This window comes from Rattus rattus, chromosome 1 (assembly GCF_011064425.1).
Source record: "Rattus rattus isolate New Zealand chromosome 1, Rrattus_CSIRO_v1, whole genome shotgun sequence".
Classification (NCBI taxonomy): Eukaryota; Metazoa; Chordata; class Mammalia; order Rodentia; family Muridae; genus Rattus; species Rattus rattus.
In genome coordinates, this window is record NC_046154.1 from 16,827,998 (window position 1) to 16,847,668 (window position 19,671).

General features: G+C 54.4%; 1 protein-coding gene across 1 annotated transcript in view; it reads right to left on the reverse strand.

Moving 5' to 3' along the window:
- The window catches only part of Epha2 (EPH receptor A2), a 28,428-nt gene extending 11,195 nt beyond the window's left edge, over nucleotides 1-17,233 (reverse strand). The window contains exons 1-5 of the mRNA XM_032895174.1: nucleotides 17,042-17,233; nucleotides 11,566-11,633; nucleotides 9,299-9,974; nucleotides 1,599-1,754; nucleotides 1,178-1,510 (exon numbers count right to left, since the gene is read on the reverse strand). Of these exons, the coding sequence (XP_032751065.1) occupies nucleotides 1,178-1,510; nucleotides 1,599-1,754; nucleotides 9,299-9,974; nucleotides 11,566-11,633; nucleotides 17,042-17,123 (1,315 nt within the window). The 5' untranslated portion in view covers nucleotides 17,124-17,233. The remainder of the gene's footprint in view (nucleotides 1-1,177; nucleotides 1,511-1,598; nucleotides 1,755-9,298; nucleotides 9,975-11,565; nucleotides 11,634-17,041) is intronic.
- Between the last annotated feature and the right edge of the window lie 2,438 nt (nucleotides 17,234-19,671).

Sequence of the window (19,671 nt, forward strand, 5' to 3'; positions counted from 1 at the left end):
GGATAGAGACAGAGTACCGCATGCTTCAGGTCCTGCCTGGGGTTCCAGGATTTCCTGTTATGGCTGCTGCTCTGACCGCAGAGGCTAGCCCATCAGAGGTGCTCTGGGGACATTCATGAGCATATAAATAACAACTAAGATACTAGCTGACTGCCACTGAGTTAGTTTTTCTGGAGGTCAGGCAAGGCTTGAAAAGCCTTATATGGTCTATTCTATTTCTGTGTGGTGTGTGCATGAACACATTTGTACGAGTGCATGTTGGTATGCAGGCCTGCGTGTTAAACATAGAGGTCCACATAGGTGTCTTCCCAGTCACCCTCTACCTTGTTTTCTTGAGACAGAGACTCACTGAGCCTGAAGTTTCTCTCATTCAGTCAGGCTCCGTAATCAGTGAGCTGCGGGGATCTGCACGCCCCCACCACCCTGGCCCTCAAGTTACAACCAGCGCTCGGGAGTCAAACCCAGGCCCCATGCATGTACGACAAGCACTGGACTGAGTAAGGCACCTTTCCATTCCCTGATCAAAATAGATTTTCAAGAGCATCTCTACTTCTGGAAAAAAGCATTAAAAAAAAATCTCCAGATGTAACTCGAAGTCCCAGGGCTGAGTGAGTCGTCCATATAGGTCACTGTGTGTGTGTGTGTGTGTGTGTGTGTGTGTGTGTGTGTGTGTGTGTGTGTGTGTGTTCACACGTGTGCTCGAGCACGTGCATGTGGGGGGTCAAAGGTTGTCTTCTTCCATTGTTCTCCACCTTGTATTTTGAGGCAGAGTCTGTTACTGAACCCAGACCTGGTTGTATCAGTTGGGAATTCCCTATCTTTGCCTCCATGGGTCTTAGGGATCCGCACCCGGCCCTCAAGCCTCTGCAGCAAGGCACTGTAACACCCGAGCCATGTCCCCTGTCTTTCCTTTGCCTCACACCAGTTTTGAACTCATTATGTAGCTGAGGGTGAGCTTGAACTCCTGATCTCCCTGCCTCCACCTTCGGAACATGAGTTCTGGGACGTGCTGTCACTCCTGGCAGAAGTCTTAACGGTCTAACCTGGTGCTCACTACATAGACAAGGAGGGATGAAACTCAGAACCACTTCCCGTTGCCTCTCTACACACAGCTGAGTCCTGGGTGCCTGTCACCCAGGCAGGTCCCCTGGATAGCCACTACTATCCCTGGGCTCACCTGTTTGGTTAATGCTGACACTGGCAGTCCGGAAGCTTCGGCTGTTCACCAGGCCTGAGACGCCATTGCGGGCTTCGACAGTGAAGGTATAGTTCATGTGAGGCTCCAGGTCGCTGACTGTCACACTTGTGCGGGTCAGGGCCTGAGGTGGTTCTGAGTATTGCACACTGGCCTCACAGGGCCCACACTCGCCAGACTCTGGCCAGCACTGTTCGCAAGTGACGCTGTAGACGATGTCCTTGCGCCCACCGGTGTCCTGGGGGGCCGTCCAACGCAGTTCTACTTTGGCACCCATGCCGATGGCCGTGAGGTAGTGGGGGGCAGAGGGTGGACCTGTCCAAAAGGTAGAGATCAGTGGAGCTGCCCTTCCCCCACTCCTGCTCAGCCACACACACCCCCTCTGGATCTCTGCAAGACTCACGTGTGCAGGGCATGGACAGTGGGTCCTCGGGTGCCCTGAAATAGCCTTCTTCACACTGGCAGGAGGTGGCACCCTCAGTGGATGGCAGGGTATGCTCCGGACACTGCAGGCAAGGGCTCTCAGATGCCTCAGACTTGAAGAATCCTGGAGAACAGGCTGAGAGGCACAAGGAGAGACAGGAGGTCAATTCCGTATGCCATTCCCCAGTCGTGTTCTCGCTGATAGAACGTCACACCCACGGCCAGCGTCTCCTGGACACCAAAATAACCTGTCTCAAGTGCCCCCGAGTTCCCCAAAGCCCGGGACATCAGATGCCAGCTGCCTTTTGCAGAAAATGTCACACCTTGAAGCTCTGAAGGACCACAGCTCAACCTCACACACACACACACACACACACACACACACACACACACACACACACACACACACACACACACATATACCTCCCTGTAATCTGCTTTGTGCGGATAGGGTCAGCGGAATCTCAACTTGTACAGATTGGAACTGACCAGGGTGGAGATTTTATCTGTGGAGCTCACCCTTGACGAGTCAGCTGGCCTTCCCCAGTCAGGATACCCCCCTGCCGGGGCTCCTCTACCCTAGGACTCCATCTCTTTCCTGTTCCGGGGCTGGCCTCCAAGAAGCAGGAAAGGCCGGGCCCAGCTCTTTCCCCCAACTCATTTCTCCTTTCAGAGGGCTGCCAGGAAATAGCTCTTCCTCCTCTAGCGGGCCATCCTGGCCAGCTGGCTACAGGGCCAGGCACCTGACTCTGGGGGCTTCTTCCTCCTAGCACCTTACCCTGCTCCCTGCTCCAAGCTCTTTCCTGGCCTACAGGCAGGAAACTGCTCAGACAGGAGGCTCACCTCACAGGGCTGGCCAGGCTTTGGTGGCTTTGGAACAGGCTTTCCCCAGGTCCTACAATAGCCCCTTTTGCTTTTTCTGCAAGGAGGGTCCTGAGGTACCATTAACTTCCTGCACCAAATCCCCAGCCTAGCCCCATGTGGCTCATGGACACGGAGGTGAACGCTAAGACTCTTGAGTACAGGTAGAACACAGGAGTGTGTGACACGTCCACATGAAGTAGCTGGCAGAGGTCAAAGAGGGTGGCCAGGCCTCAGAGGAGCCAGAGAGGATACTTAAGCTGGGGTTCTTAAAGGCTGTGTTCAACAGGGCAAAGGTTTTAGAGTAGGGAATTAGGGCTACGCAAGAGCTTGTCACCCAAAAGGTACGAGCAGCCTTCTAGACACAAACAGAAGGAACCGCAGCAAAGACCTCGAACGCCAGGCAAAGAAGTCGGAGAGCCACAGGGTGCCCAAGAGGCGCCACTCCACGTCTGATGTAGAAAATGACGGTCACACAGGCGCTGTAAGGAAAAAGTCCTGGACAAGGGCTTCCGGACATGGGGCAGACCTGGCCCTTCATAGCCTGAGTACAACTCCAGGGACCCTCCAGGGAAGCCAATTTCAAGTCCCCTGCCCTCATGGAGCCTTTAACCAAGCCAGGCTGGAGACCAGAGCCCATCTCTCCTTGGGAAATAGAATAGAGGCGGTGAAAGCGAGATGGGGTTGAGAGCAGGGCTCTGTCACGGGCTAGCCTGTGCCCTACATTTGCTAGAAGTCAGGAAGACAACATCCTGACTCTTTGTGGTCCCTTGAGTTAGCCCAGGCTAGCCCAGCGCACGCGCGCGGGTGCGCGCGCACACACACACAGAGTGAATTTGGGTACCTATTGTGAGAAAGTGGGGGGTCATTCCGAACCAAACAGCTGGACAAAGGTACCCAACCCGAATGCACCCCCCCCCAATCAGTTAACCTGCACAAAGTTTGAGTTCCTAAGGATGAAGCACCTACTGTGTGCAGGGCCTGGACTCCACATCTATTTAGCCCTCAAGGTGATCCTTTACATGTGGGTGTGGCTAGTAGCAGCTACTCCATTCTGCATGTCAAAAGGTAAACTGAGGAAGCCAGAGGCTGACCACCTCTCCTGTCGCCCCCCCTTCTGTTCCCAGGAACAACTCAGTTTGGAACTAAGTTCAGTGTCGGTGCGACATGAATCCTGCTGACCTGCTTCACCAACCAACCAGTTAAGTCCAGACAATAGCCAATAGCCTGAAGGGGAGCACCCACATCCCCAGGACCCCCCCCCCCGAGTCTGTGGAATTAGCTACAGACACCTCCTCCAAGCTCCAGTCTCCTAGTGGGTTTTAGAGAGCCGTGTGTCTCTGGCCTCCGTTCCATAGCTGTTACAATACGAAAATATCTCTCTCCCTCGCCTAACTTTCACACAGAAGCGAGATGCCAGAATGCCAGGTCCCGCCGGTCCCTAATGCTCTCACTTAAACCCAGCAGCACCTGTGAGAGAGCAAGTGTTGGTTCCCTGGGGACCAAGGTCAGGGGACTGGGAGATGGAGGTTCCAGCCCCCAAATCACAACCACTTCTTCCCAGCCCCAGCGCTCAACCTACAGAAGAATGGGGGTCACAAAGGCCTGAGCCACCTGCCCACCTTCCCCTGCTCCCCACCATCTCACGCCAGGAGAGGAAGTGGGGGAAGAGATGGGTTCTATTCTTTGGCCCCAGAGCCTGGGGGTGGCCTGCCTCACGGCAGGAAAAAGGGAATTTGGAGAGATTTCCGCTGCGGATATGCCAGATAATGCAGGGGAGGCGGTGTCCACAGGGCATGCTCCTGCCTGCTGAAAACACACTGCCCCCTCCTCCTCCAACCACAGAGCTCTGGGGCACCACAGACCCTGCCTGCCAGAGTTTGCAAGTGTCTGAGGAGTCCCAGGAGACGTCGGGAAGACCACCGAGGACCTTAAGAATCGCCTAAATTTCCCTCAGCACCTAGAGCAAGCAAGCAACCATGGTCTGTCTCTCTCACACGCACTACGCCCTCCACACCAAGTACCCACCCCGCTTGCTCAGCTGCTCTATAACCTCCACGAGCTACTCAGTTTCAGGGCCCCTGGTGAGCCCGTGGTGCATTTATTACTCAGGTTCAAGTTTACCAAACAGAAACAAGCCCAACCTACGTGTCTGGCACGACGCTGAGAACTGGGATGTGGTGGTGTGACTGAGAGATTAGCATCTTCTCAGCTCCAGGGGAATTCGCAGCCTAGCTTTTATGCCTCATTTGAAATGATCTGTGCACATATGAGGATCCTCTCTCTCCCCTCCCTCCTTCCCTCCCTCCTCTCTCCCTCTCTGAGACTGGCAGCCTCGAGAGAGCGGGAGTCTGTTTTATCTGCCCCGTGTGTGTGTGTGTGTGGGGGGGGGGGGGCTCAGCACAGGATCTGATGTAAAGGAAGTCTCAATGAATCGGTCTTGAATAAATACGGAAATGGGAAGGAGGGAATGAAGGGGTGAATGAATGAATGAAGAAATGAATGAGAGAATGAGTGAGTGAAGAAACGAAGGAGCGACTAGATGGCAAACTCGTAAGCACACCGTCAAACACGCCAAGGGCTGCAGAAGAGCCTCCCCAGGGACATCATTCGCTTGGGGGACACCCACCTGGCTGGCGGGTAGCCTGACTCGGGCACACCTGGGGCACCTGTGGAGTGCATCTCTGGCCCCAATTGCCTGGCAGGCCTGGGCCACTCCAAGCAGAACTGGGGCACAGGCACTGCAGCGAGGGCTGCACCCTGGTTTTTCCAGTTCCCGTTGCCCGCCCCTCAGGTGGCAGTGCAGGGTGACTCAGGGACAGACGCCCTCTGTGTGGAGCTAATCCAGCTCCTTGTGGAGCCCCTCCCCAGGCCCAGCCACCTCCCAGGCTTTGGGTGGTAAGGTCGTGAGGTCAATGGGTCAGTCCTGGAGGCCATGGGCCTCCCCAAGCCAGGAGGAGCCGGCAACCAGAATACCACCTCGCTAGCCCAGTTGTGCACGTGGAGTCTGAACTTTGATTCCTGCCAGGGAACATCAACTGTGAGTTACTGACCCAGGGTGTAGAAGGTGCCCCCAAGAGGCTCTGGGGTACCTACAGAAAAGGGGAGCCCCATTGCCAGTTCCCAGGCCTCATCTCCTCTGCCATATGCCCTGGGCTATCTGTGGGCATATCCACCCCCTAGCAGATAAGCTAAGTGCTCCCCTCCACCCACCCGACTCCCCCACCTCCAGCCTTTATCTTGTTTGCTTTCTCTGTAGGCCTCCTTCCTTCCGCTCAGGGGACCCACTTACCTCCGGTAACCAGGGAGGGGCTGAGCCTGCTTGGCGGGGCTATTAGGTCACAGAGATCAGAGCACAAGGGGGTGAGGCTGGGGGATTGCCACCGTGACCCTTACCCCTGAAATCCACAGAATAAGATCTGGTGTGACTATAGAGGGAGGGGGCATAAGCCTGAGAGTCACTATAGACAGCTCTTAGAGCCCCCAGTCCCCCACAGTGCAAGGACTGGGTGGGCCCTGGGTAAGGGAGTCCCTTCTCCCATCTATCCCAAGTAACGGCACATGTAAATCACATGTAGTAACATCACATGTAAATCACATGTAATAGCTCAGACCGAGCTGATCGAGAAAAATGACAGCTTTTAGGATCTGATCATAAGGTGGTCAGATAGTGTGTACAGAGAAAGGATAAAGCCCAAAGGGGCGTTACCATGGTTGCTGCACGGCTCCACAGACAGGTGGGGATAGTGTACAGTCAGCCACCTCCTCTCAGGCCCTGATCTCCTCATGTGTAAAATGGGAAAGTCTGCACCTCTCTGAGTGCTTTGCAGACCATAGATCTTCTCATTATAGATGGTTGTGAGCCACCATTGGTTGCTGGGAATTGAACTCATGACCTCTGGAAGAGCAGACAGTGCTTTTAACCTCTGAGCCACCTCTCCAGCCCCCAGACCATAGATCTTGCCTGTGAAGTGTTTGCTCTAGTACATGGAATGAAGTGTCCCTGCATGTGAAAGGCGGCCAAGAAACCAGAGCTGGGCAGAGACATTTTCCAGAGGCTGGCCTTCCAGGTGCTGGGCTGAGCCTCTGGCCTAGGCTGCTGGCCACCTGCTCACCTGGCCTCAGTCTCCCTGGGCCACTGAAGTGAGGTGCCAGTCTGGGCAGGGTGGGGTGGGGGCGCTGTGGAGGCCAACGAAGGCAGGAAATAGAGACAAAGGAGCCCCCAGCCAGAGGGTAGTCAGTCCAAGTGGCTCCACGGTTCCCTGGACAGAGCTGGGGGTGGGCTGGAGGAAGGCTGGCTCATTCCTGACATAGCTCTGGCTAGTGTGGCAGGGCAGCATGCCCACCTGTCCACCTGGAAGGCACCTCCTTTCCGCTGACCACTTAACCTTTTCCTGACCAGCCCCAGCCTTCTTCCCCGGGGAGAGAGCACCCCCAGGAAAAACAGATCCACAACCAGATGACTCTGGAGATGACCTTGACGTGGTGCAGGATGACTTCAGGGTGCCACACCACCTCTGTCATCAGTAAAAGCTGTAACAGAAGCACCTGAGGCTACAGGCTAGAGAGAGAGAGAGAGAGCCAAGAGAGTCCCTCTCATGTCCCCCACTCACGTCCCCAACACACCCAGCAACGGCCCTCCAGTCACCCCACCCCTCCCTCTGATGAAGCCCAGTTCCGATGCCAAGACCTGCCATCCTAGAACTGCCCAGAGAGCCCATCTCAGTGCCAAGAGCTGAGTCAGGGATTCCACAGGATCCGGTCATTTCCTGTCCCACTTCCTGACCCACGGCAGCCTGGGCACTGTTGTGCACCGTGAGTTAAACCCTGACCTAACTGTGTGATTCCAGGCAAGTTGAACCTCAGTTTCCTCTCTTCATCTATTCAGTGGGACTACCAAGAGTCCCAGACTCACAGAGAGGACCAAACAAACCTCAGGGCACACCACTGTCAACCCCTCGGTACCATGGCCCCAGGCTGCTGAGCAGAAGGTAGAAGCAAGAATTTTGAAATTAATCGTATTCATCACAACGGCGTGCCCATGCACTCACGGGCACTCACACACATCCGTGCACGCCTGCCCCCGCATGTGTGTGAAGCTGGTTCCCTCCTTCTACCTGCTTTCTGAGAATTGAACTTGGGTTGCGTGCGTTGCCAGACTTGCAGGGCAAGACCCTTTACCTGCTGGGAGGAGGTGCCAGGAGACAGAGCCAGGGCAGTAGGTGGCTAGAACTAAGAGAGTTCTGCCAGCTAAGTCAAGTGTCCCTCCTGGGGATTCGTCCTCAGGCTGAGCTGGGTGGATTCCTCCCGAAGAGGGCTTTTTATAAGCTCTTTATAAACAAAGCTTGCCAAGAAGCCTGATTCCCCACAAGAAAAAGGAGCTAGCCCAGTGCATGAAGACCCCCCTTTAACCCCCCACTTATCTCTGCAGGGTCTGAATCACCAGGGTGGAAAGTTTTCAACCGCCCCTCCTCCACCCCCGCATTCTTGTGTTAGGATGTCATGGGGGAGGAGCTCCTGGGCCCACTCGCTCTTGTCCTGTCCTGCACCCCCCCTTCCATGGTCATTGTCTGAAGCCGAGAGTGTACATCTGAGGTCACCTAAGCAGGGGCCCACCTAGGGAAGGGGGCTCGATCAGCAGAAGGCAGCTGGGAGGAGTGGGGTGATGGGAAGTCACGTGACCAGAAAAGTTGGTAGGAGACCCCTCCCTCATCTGAGGGGCCTATGTTCTGTGTTAAGCGAGGTTCTAAGAACTGACTCGGGAAGCATACAGACCACCTATTGAAAGGCTTCGGGGTCTTCCAGCCTCCTTCGTGGAAAAAATAGACGTGCAGGTGGAGGTGTTTTTTATCCCCATTTTGCTCAAAGGAAAGCTGAAGCCAGGGGATGAGAGGGAACTCCTCAGCCCCCAATTTCTCAATACCCAGCTTATCACTGCAAAAGCAGCTCCCAGGGCCTTTCAAAGGTCAGCAGCATTCCTCACGCACTGCCTGCCCCAGTCGGTTCCAGAGTCATCCACTGCAAACCCGTTGTCCATTTCTGCTGTCACAGGCCTTGGCTGTCCCCACAGCTTCCGGTGTGTGAGCTCGCTAATGCCCAGACCTGTTCCCAGAGAGTCACCCAAACGGGTCTCCACAGGTCATTTATAAACCCCCACAGAGGATCTCTGGGTCCATGGCTCTACTGAGAGCTAACTGCACCCTGCTTCCCAGCTCCTCCCATCCACTCCAGGTGACTGGAGCATACCTTGGGTCTGATTCAACAAACGGCTAAACTGCATTAAACAATGGGCTGAAGCCCAGAGAAGTTGGGCAATTTGTTTGAGGCCACACAGCAAGAGAATCAGAAACAGCTCCTGGGAATAGACTTGAGAGCCCCAGCAGGGCAGCACCTATTCACGGGATGAATCAAAAAAATAACAGCCTCACTCACCGGTATTTACCTGTCAGGCGCTGACATAAGCACTTTACGAGCATGAGGTCATGTGATTATCACAACTACCCCCCAAGACAGATACTATGACCCTCTCTCTCTTACTTTACAGATGATGAAACTCAGGCCGGGAGTGAAAGAAAGGGGGAAAACTAGAAGCGCTGGGAACCGGAAGCCAAGCTTGGTCGTCCTAGAACCCTAACCCTGGCTCACAGTCCCTGCATCGTCCTGTTCCCAGGCAACTTCCAGTCACAGGGCCACAACCCATGAGAGCAGAGACATCCACCAGAACAGCCCCATCCCCAGTATACTAAGATGTTCCAATCCCAGAGCAGTGACCTCCCACTCCAGCTAGGCTTCTCTGCCACCCCAGGGACCTCCACTCACCTTGGCAGGCGTCCTCCACCTTCTCATAGCCTTCTTGGCACAGGCACTGCCCGATAGGCACCAGCCACTCGCCATCCACCGTGCAGTGCATGAGAGGCCCCTCGCCCCCATAAGGCACCACGGCATGGTCCACGCAGGTACCGGCCACCGTGGCCAGGGGCTGTGCATCTGAGACGGCGACGGCAATGGTCTCAGGGAAGCGGGCCAAGCTCTGAAGCATCTCGGGACACTTCTTGTAGTAGACACGAACGGAGAGCAATGCCACACAGGCGCCGATGTCCTGGAAGGCCAGGTAGAAGCCCTTCCGGGTAAGGGGCCCCACCATGCGCTCCTCCACATTCAGTTTGACATTGCGAGCCTCGAAGTCACTGCTGACCGTGATCTCGTCAGGGGCGATGGTGTCGATCTTGGTGAACTGGCGCTTCTGGAAGTTGGTGCCATAGTCCACGTCTGACTCTGCATAGTAGAGGTTGAAGGTCTCTTTGCAGGAGCTGGCGCCACCCGGAAAGCTATTGCAGTCTCGCACGGTGAACTTGAGCTCAATAAAGATGCGCTCGGCCTCCTCCCGGTACACCCAGTTGGTACGGAGCCAGTTGTCCTGGTCGCCAGACACCACATTGCACACGGAGTACATGTAGATAGGCATGTCATTCATGATGTTTTGCATCAGGTCCCACTGTGTGCGTTAAACAGGTGAGGGTTAGTCGGGGAGGGTGGGGACTGAGTCCTACAGGACATAGCTTCCCAGTTTCACCCCTTTCCGGTATCTTTGTTCTAGTGAGACAGTGTCCCATGTAGTCCAAGCCGGCCTCGAACTCACTGTGTCATGAAGGATGACTCTGAACATCTAATCCTCCAGCCTCCACGTCTAAATGACAGGTATGTACCACCACACCTGACTCTCAGTTCTTAGTGCCTTCATTCTACCGGGAGGAAAACTAGAGCCTAGAGCAAGGCAACCAGAAAACAGCCAGGCCAAGACATGGCTGTGGGTCTTTCCGGCTCTAAGGTCTGGGTAGTGAGTCTCCCCATCAGTGCGCCTGGGCTAGAGTCTGGGGCACTTGGGGCATCGTTTATGCTCTCTAAGCCCAGCATCCCCATCTCCACAATGGGAGCAGGGCTGCTGAGAGGATGCATGACAAAACACTGAGTCCAAAACGTGGCGCTCGGGGCTATGACCATAAGAAGCAGCTAGCATCGTGTCACTGTGAAGGGTCATCGCTGTGCACCATGGGTGTTGACAGATACAGTAAGTGAAGACAATGGATGATTCTCCCAGCCCCTGGAGGTGAACAGCTCATGTTCACAATATGGTTCAGGCTCCTCCACGGTGCCTGGAGGGGGCTATGTGCCCTTAGGAGCTCCACGCCCCTTTATCCTTGGAGAACTTGGCATATGGCCTGGCTCTCAGGGCTGTGTTCTGAACTCTTCAGCACGGGAACAACTGACTCAGCTCTGAATCCCCAGGGCCTCTTGGGCAAAGAATATGCGCTTAGGGTGATCCCAGATGAATGAAATGTGTGAATAAAGGAAAGGAAAAAAGTCAACAAGTAGGGGGCTGGAGAGATGGCTCAGCGGTTAAGAGCACTGACTGCTCTCCCAGAGGTTCCGAGTTCAATTCCCAGCAACCACATGGTGGCTCACAACCATCTGTAATGGGATCCGATGCCCTCTTCAGGTGTGTCTGAAGACAGCTACAGTGTACTCTAATTCACTCAGATCTGGCCAGCTGTAGAAACTGTCCCAAGAGTTCCCAAAAGACACACCCCTCTCCCTGTCTCAGAGTCCCAGGACCAACTTATCAAGAGTATATTGTACCCAAGGAAAACTGAGGTCCAATGCACAGTAGTTGTTAATTTCCACAGCCTTCAGACTAGGAATCTGAGGTCAGGGCAGGATCACTAGAAAATGTGCCTGAAAGGAAGATGTTCCCAGTGGGGGGTAAGGTAGAGTAGGAGCAAAGGGAAGGGGCCCCAGGCAGGAAGTCACTGTCCTTTATCTCTCTCTCTTTTCACCCTGTGTAGCCTTTAACCCTTCCCCCCAGTATGCAGACAGAGCGGCTGGAGCATCCCACCCACTCTGCTGTCCTCATCGTCAGCTGTCTCCCCAACTCCCCATCTCTGAACAATCCTTTCTGCCCAGCTCCAGCCAGCCCTGGCCTTGATCACTAACTCAGTCCAGTTCCGTTAAACACTTTGAAGCTTGGAGTCTGACCCAGGCTCCCGGCCCCTCCTTCCCGGCCCCCCTCAGCCCTGGAGGTTACTCACCCCTTTTCCGTAGGGGTGTGTGAGCCAGCCGAGTTCCCCCTTCATTGCTGCGAAGTCCAGCAAAACAACTGCGGGAAAGATGAGGAGAGGACCTGTGAGCTATGCCTCACAGCAGAACCAGCATGGCCTGATGTGTGTGCATCCCGCACCCTGACAACCCCAACCCCAGGATCTGCCCGAGACGTGACCTGGGAAGAAGAGGAACTCAGTGTGCCACATAGCCGCCTGCCACCAGGCTTTCAGCTATGCTGTTCCCTCAGCCCCCCACTGGGAAGGGGGGGGGGGGGGGGGACGACTCAGCACAGCGGGAGATCGGCAGCTGGGTAGTGTGCCGGGGTGAGTGGAAGAAAAACGATGAGAGCCCACTGCCCCATCTGCTTCCTCGAACAAGGGAGCACTTCACACGGGTCACAGAGGACAGGACTGTCTGCTTCTGCCACCCCCCCCCCACACACGCATGGAACACCCTGACCTAAACCAGGCCACCCAGCACACACAGTAGCAGAGGGTACATGGGCAGACATGCTCCTCTGAGTGGGGTGTTGGCCAGGCCTGGTAGCAGCACACAGCTTGAACCCCAGCATTAGAGAGGCAGAGGCAAGCAGATCTTCAGGAGTTCAAGCCCACCCTGATCTATACAATCAGTTCCAGACCAGTAAGGCTACATGGACAGACTCTGTACCCCAACCCCATCCCCATCCCCAATAAAGAGAAAGAAAGGGCTGTTAGCAAGAGGGGACGTATCTGGGGGTATTTTCCCAATACAAAGTCACAGATTAGAACTAAAGCTTTGAAGGCACGGAGGTCTCTAGGAAGCGCCCAAAGCTACATATTGCTGGCCAGGTCTCCCCCTGGGAAATTCATTCTTAACCTTGGCAGAAGCACCTGTGGGAAAATGATGAAAGGAAACCATCATAGAGGACTTTCCTGGCCCAGAGGGATCAGGTGCCCAGGACCAGACCATCTCCTCTCCAGAGGCATCTGGAGGGGGTTTCAGAGGTGGCTCAGTGGCTAGGAGCCCTGGCTGTTTTTCCAGAGGACCAGGGTTCAATTCCCAGCACCCACAGCGTAGCTCATGGAAATCTGGTGCCCTCACACAGACATATAATGGAGTCAAAACACCAATGCACAGGAATATAAATCAATCAACCAATCAGTCTGGAACTGCCCAGAGAGCAAGGTACTGGGGAAACTGAGGCTTTGGACCCACATAAGGTGCCCCCAGATTCAGAAACCAAGGCCTGTGGTTGAAGAAGAAGCTACAATGTAATGACTTTCTTGGGAAGCAGGTTGGAGATCTGGCCCTAGAAGCAACGCTCCTCCACACCAAGAGCGAGAAGAACAGCTCTCTGTGGGAAACTGAGGCAGGCTAGGCTTCCAGATATAAGAGGTGACTGGACTGTAGGGCAGGGTGGCTCAGCTGAGGAGTACAGGCTGAGGAGGCGACTCCCTGAACCACTACCACCACCACAAAATAAATAAATACATAAATAAATAAATAAATAAATAAATAAAGTTAACCAGTGCTTGCCCAACATGGACGGAGCTCTAGTTCAATCTCCAACACCACGTAAAGCAGATGTGGTGGTGTACATCTCTGATCCCAGCACTCCGAAGGCAGAGGCAGGTGGATCTCTGTGAGAGTTTGAGGACAGTCTGGTCTACAGAGCAAATTCCAAGCTAGTCAGGGCTACAGAGTGAGACTCTGTCTCAAACAAACGAGCAAACAAACAATAAGTATCTTAAAATGAAACTAAAAAGAACAGCTATATATAGAGCCAAGACGATTTCTTAATTGAGGCCAGCCTGGGCTACATAATGACATCTTATCTCAAACAAAGAAAACCCTTTCTGAAGTTAGACTGTCTCTGTCCTAGGAAGCTCTGACGCTTGGCGAGAAGCACTGTCAGCCTGGCCCTGGCCTCAGACAAGGAAGAGGAGGAAGTCTAAAGTGGCTTAGCAGGCACTGTACCACAGCGGTGGCAGAGGCTGCACGTTAGACAGTGGAAGGTGTGGTGGGTGGGTAGCGGCTGGGATTTGTTCAGACATGCCCGGGGCCTAAGGTTGAGAAACTCACTGTCCTTGTAGGAATGATTCCGGGGGTTCCTGACTCAAGCTGGGTAGGAGGACGAGGGGACGGCTGTTCAGTAACTCTAACACGAAGTACACACATACACTACACACACTCTCACACACTCAGGCATACACACACTCACAGACATACATACACTCACACACCACACACACACCACACACAAAGTCACACACAGACTCACACACACACCACATACACACACACATGCATACATTCACAGATACCATACACAAACATATACCACACACCACACATACCGATACCACACAAAACACATACACACACCTATACCACACATACACTCACACACCTATATCATACACATACACCACACACCTATACCACACACACTCAACACACACCACACATACACACACACGTATACACTCACAGATGCCATACACACACATATACCACACACACTCACACACATACACCACATACACACTCACACACATACACTCTCACACACACCACACACTCTCTCTTACACACACCCACCACACAAACCCACACACACACACATACACCACACATACACACACACACCTATATCATACACATATACCACACACCTATACCACACACACCACACACATTCACACACGTATACACTCACAGACACCACACACACTCACACACATACACCACACACACCTATACCACACACACTCACACACATACACCACACACACACACACACTCTCTCTCACACTCACACACACCATATACACAAGCAGTATGCAAAGTACAAGCTAAGCCCCTTGGGCCGGGGGCTTTGAAGGGTTAACCTGACAGGAGGAGCAGCCCAAGCCTGGATCTAGAACAATCCGAGAAGAAAAGAAGGCTTCATGCACCCCAAGGCCTTCCAGCCACAGCCCCCTCCCATGGAAATTCCCTAGAACCAACCAGCAGGAACGGGGAGAGCCCAGCCATCACTCTGCTGTGATAGAGTCCCTGGGCTCTGGTAATCAAAGGTTCTGGCTTGGGAGCCCCCCTTCATGACTCTCTCAGGGATCCACCATAAGGCTAGCCTAGATGGGTACCCTGTATGTCCTCTGTTCCCTAAGAGACACTGGGGAGGGGGAATCTGCCACCATAATGTCCCCTTGTGACAAGCTTTCCTGTAATGCAATGTCCCCTTTGCCACCTCCCTGCTAACCTCATCTCTCTTTACCCAAGGTCGGCTTATAGTTAAAGAAGGGGGGAAGACCAGAGACTCCGGGACACAAGCAGGCTGGGAGGCAGACAAGCCCTTGCTGAACTAAGAAACCCAGCTTTCTTCTGCAGTTCTAACCCCCACCCATCCCAGCAGTTCAGACCCTCCGTGGCTGACCATATTGGACCTCTCTCACTCCTCTGTAAGGAAGAACCTGGCAGTGAAGTGGGTTAGCAAGTAAAGACACTTGTCTGTCACCTGAGTTCCATCCCAGAGCTCACAGGGTGGAAGGAGAGAACCAATTCCTTCTGCAAACTCTTAAGCTCCACGCTTGTATACACACACACACACACACACACACACACACACACACACACACACACACACACACACACACGTAAGAAAAAAGTAAAAGTTCACGGTAGGTGGTAGATTCAGCAGCTGTTGAGGACCTAACCGATTCCCCTGGTTTTTCCAACCCCAGCAGAAAGCAGAAAAGGGACTGCACAGCTGTGCGAAGGCTAGAGAGGAGACAGATCATACCTGCCCTCAACTCCCCCCAAGGGAAGTGCAACCAGCTGGGTCACGACCCCACTCCCAACCCCCCTCACACAGACATAGTGTTCCTGGGGAGTCCGGGGCTTAGACAAGAATTTTCCACAACCACCGGCAATATGCACCCTTTTTTCTGCTCCATCCCATGCAGAACAGGATTAATCACAAAGGCTGGGGTGAGGAGGACAGATGCACCCAGAGGCACAAGTACAAGATTGTTTGAGGCTTCCCCGCTGGGGGCAGGGGGCTGGGGGTCAGGAGCCTGCACAGCAAAACAGACGTCTAATCCTCAACTCCGGGGCAGCGCAGGAAGGCCTCTCTAGCAATCCCAGCTGTCTTTCCCTTCTCCCCAACCACATTCCCAGGAAGAGAGAGCCTCAAGTTGAATCAGAAAGAGGGGAGTGAGGGTCCCAGAATCCCTGCCCTGTTCACACCTTGACAAAAGCAAGGTCGGGCGCGCGGGGTGCGAATGGGGGTGGGCGTAATTTGTCCTCGGGATAGGGCCAGGATGTAACACCCCATCTACCCCTAACTCCCCACCCTCCAAGAGCTCCAGTCTGGCCTTTTACCCTCCCAACGTGGAAGGCAAAAAGAATAAGGAAACTTCTCACCCACCAGGGGTTCCTTCGCGCTCCCCCCACCCCCGTACCCCCGCACCCCCGCCTGGAGTCCGCAGGAGAAAAAGCAGAAGCTGGGAAAAGTTTGCGCTGTGGGAAACGGAAGCCAGCTCCGGCGGGGTGGACAGGAAAATCCTCGGCCAAGGGCCGGGCAGGAATCCCCACCCTCTCGGAGACCCTAGTTGAGGGACAACGCCCCCAAGCACACCCCCTGGCTGCGCCTCGGGCAAAGGCAATCTCTGCGGCCCTCGCACCTAGCGTGGCTGGGGCGGGGGCAGGTGATTCACTCCCCCACCTCCAGGTGCCTGGGCTCCCCGTGGCCCCGAGATGACGGCTCCACACCGCGGGAAGCCGCAACCCCACCTGCCGCCTTTCCTTCTTCTGAGTCACCCCTTGCTCAGAACACTTGACTTTGGGACTTCCTGTCCTCGCTCCCAGCCCTTAACCTGTCTCCCGAACCTGGGAGGGTGGCTTAGGAAAGAGGGAAGGTGTGAGTGACTGAGGCTGACTCCTGGCACTCCCAGTGCTGGCCCAGAGGACACCAGTGAAAAAGCAGATGGGGTTCAGAGTGACCCTTTTGCTTGGTACACGGCGCCGAGAAGACCCCTCCCCAAAAAGCAGGGCCTGCATCCAAATTCCTTCCGCGCGGAATCGGGGTGGATGAGTTAAGTGAACTCGGGTTACTAAGAGGCTGGTCGCCCGGAAAACCCTACTTAGACGCTTCCTTTCCTCTGAGGGACCCCGCGCGCCCTGCGGGGGTCGCGTTCCAGAAGCCGCCACTGGGCTGCAGCCGCGTGGCGGGAGCCGCGTCCCCCTTTCCGCGGCCTCCGAGCCCCAGCCGAGATCCCTTAGTTCCAGTGAACCTGGGATCTCAGAGTATGGGTCTCCAAGATCGTCCCTGACCGCAGCCCGCGCACCCTACCTAACTCTGCGCGCTGAGACCCAGCAGCCCTAAGTCAGTTTCCAAAGGTGAGCCCCAGAGAGGAGGCTGCCTGCCCCGGGTCCCGTGTCCCGGAGTCCCTGTTAGCTGCGGCCACCTCAGACACTCACCTTCTTTTCCCTGTGCCGCCGCGGCCGCCAGCGCGCAACCCCACAACAGGGCCAGGCAGAAACCGGCTGCCCGAAGCTTCATGCTGCACCCCTCGCTCCCCGCGATCCCTGCTGTCCACACGCCGGCCCGGATGTCTCGCTTCTACCCGCTCGCCACAGACAACTTCTGCCCTCCTGCCCCAAGTCCTTAATGGAAGTTGAGTGAGAACCCGCTCCTGTTCATTCATGCCCTGCGCTGACGTCACCGAAACCACGCCCTCAGGAATGTCTTTAAAGGGGACGGACTGACACCCTGACTGGAGGGCGGGGAAGTCAGGGAAGTTGGGGGTTGGGGGAAGGGCAGGAATTTGGGGGAGGGTTGTGGGGGGCCTGTGCGTGCATGTGTCTGTGCGTGGCCTGTGCAAACCTTGAGGAGTTTGCTCACTTCAAAGCGTCACCAAGGGTTAGTCCCCAGATGTGTGGAATGAATCTGCACCTACTCTCCCCTTTCGCCCTTGAGCTTCAAGACATAAATTGTAAATCAGAGAAGTAAGATAAGGTTCCAAGGTATCCTAGGATGCCCAAAGGCTGCACTACTCACCAGTCAGAGTGCTAGAGGCAGGACTCAAGGCTGGGTCCCGATCTGTTTTAACCACTGTTCCATTTGGGGACCCAGCACACACCCTCACGGGTAACTCTTGACCTCTGCCTCTGAATTCCCACAGAACACTCTTGTCCCCTGATCCCTGGATGACAGAATGAGATTACGTTTTGGTTTTGATACCCTGGAGACGTTTGCCTCCTACCCAACCTTTCTCTGCCAAGGGTTCCTCAAACCTGAGTTCATCTTTTCGCTTGGCGTCTAGAGTCTGTGTAACAAGCGGACGCGAAAGTGAACTAAGCAGCCAGCCAGTCCAGCCACCCACAACTGCCTGTCGCCCCGTTACCACTTGGCCAGTGGGAAAAGAATAGCAAGCGTGGTTCTCCGAGGACCTTTCTGCCCACCTCCTAGTCCCTGCCTGGCCTTCCTCTCTGTGACTCCCCTGTCCCTCCCTGGTCATCCTGGACCACACCATACTACTCTGATAGGTGGTCCTACCCACCAGCTGGGCCTTGGCACCTGTTTCTGAGAAACGGGTCCAGACATTTCCCCTGGAGGGGGAGAGAAAGGGTTAATTACAAGTGTTGGGGTTAATTAAAGCCTTTGATCAGGGATGATGGGAGAGGAGGCTATGTCTTCTGAGAACATATATGTGTGAACATGTATGTGTGAGCACGTTTGAATGGAGTACTGGAATATACGAGCCGGGTCCTAAGAGTTAGTGTATGGGAATCTGTGAGTGCCTTGCGTATAATATCGAGTGTGGACGTGTGACAATGCAAGTGTTGGTGTGTATGTAAGTGTGTGCTCACGTGTGAGAGGACCTGTGTGTACCTGAGTGTGCCACACACTTCCCAGCAGTGGAGAACACAGAGGAGAGGGCACCAGTCAAAGTCTGGACAAGTAGTTTTGCTCCCCTGAGCCTCCCTGCGTGCCCTGGGGACACAAGGAACCTACTTGGAAATCGTGGCTGTGAAGATCAAATAAGGTCGTGCATGGAAACCGCACAGACTGGGACGCAGACCCTCGAGTCAAATCTCAGCTGTTATTACGGTTACATGCGGTTCAGCAGGAGGAAATCACATCTGGGGAGGCAGGGACTGTGGTGTGCCAAGGTCCTGTGGATGGGCACGTGCGTGTGTATGGGGATGTGTGTAGTATACACATGGTACAAGTAAGTGTTCTGTTGGACACGCTAGGCCGGGTACACTGTGGTTTGTGTTAAGACTTCCTGTCAGTTCCTTTTGTTTTGATTTTTTTTTTCTTGGTATGTGTGTGTTTTGGGAGTGCCCTCGAGGCCAGAAGACTGCACGGGATCCCGTGGAATTGGGGTCACAGGCAGTCCAGTCGTGAGCAACCGGATGTATGTGCTTGGAACTGAACTCAAGTTCTCGGAAGAACAGAAAACCTTCTTAGCCACTGAGCCCTCTCTCCAGCCCCTGGATGTGACTGGCGAGACAAGGTCTCACGCAACCCAAGCTGATGTGGAACTTCCTGTGTAGCCGAGGCTAGCCCTTGAATTCCTCCTCCCTCTACCTCCCAGGTCCTAGGGCTCCGGGTGGGTGTGTGCCATTATAGTCAGCTCTGTTCGTTGTTTGTAAAACCTACTATGTGTTTGTAAGACCTACTGTGTGCGTGACATGATATTTACAGGCTCTGTATTTTGAGTATTTGAGTACTAGAAAACACTGTGGGCCAGGCATCATGGTGCGTGCCTTTGATCCCAGCACTGCGGAGGCAGAGGCAGACAGACTGCTGGGAGTTTAAGGCCAGCGTGGTCTATAGAGAGAGCTCTGGGCTGGCCAAGCATATATCATGAGACCCTGTATGAAAGAAAGGAAGGGAGGGAGGAAGGAAGGAAAGAGAGAGAGAGAGAGAGAGAGAGAGACAGACAGACAGACAGACACACACACACACACACATCAGGAAACTTTGTTGAGTGAATGAAGGGGTAAGTGGATGTGGTGTTGGCCAGCTCTCCAAATACTGGTTTCTGTGTAACATTGGCTGTTCCTCTTTGTACCCTGTATGTGCTCTATGTATACCCCCA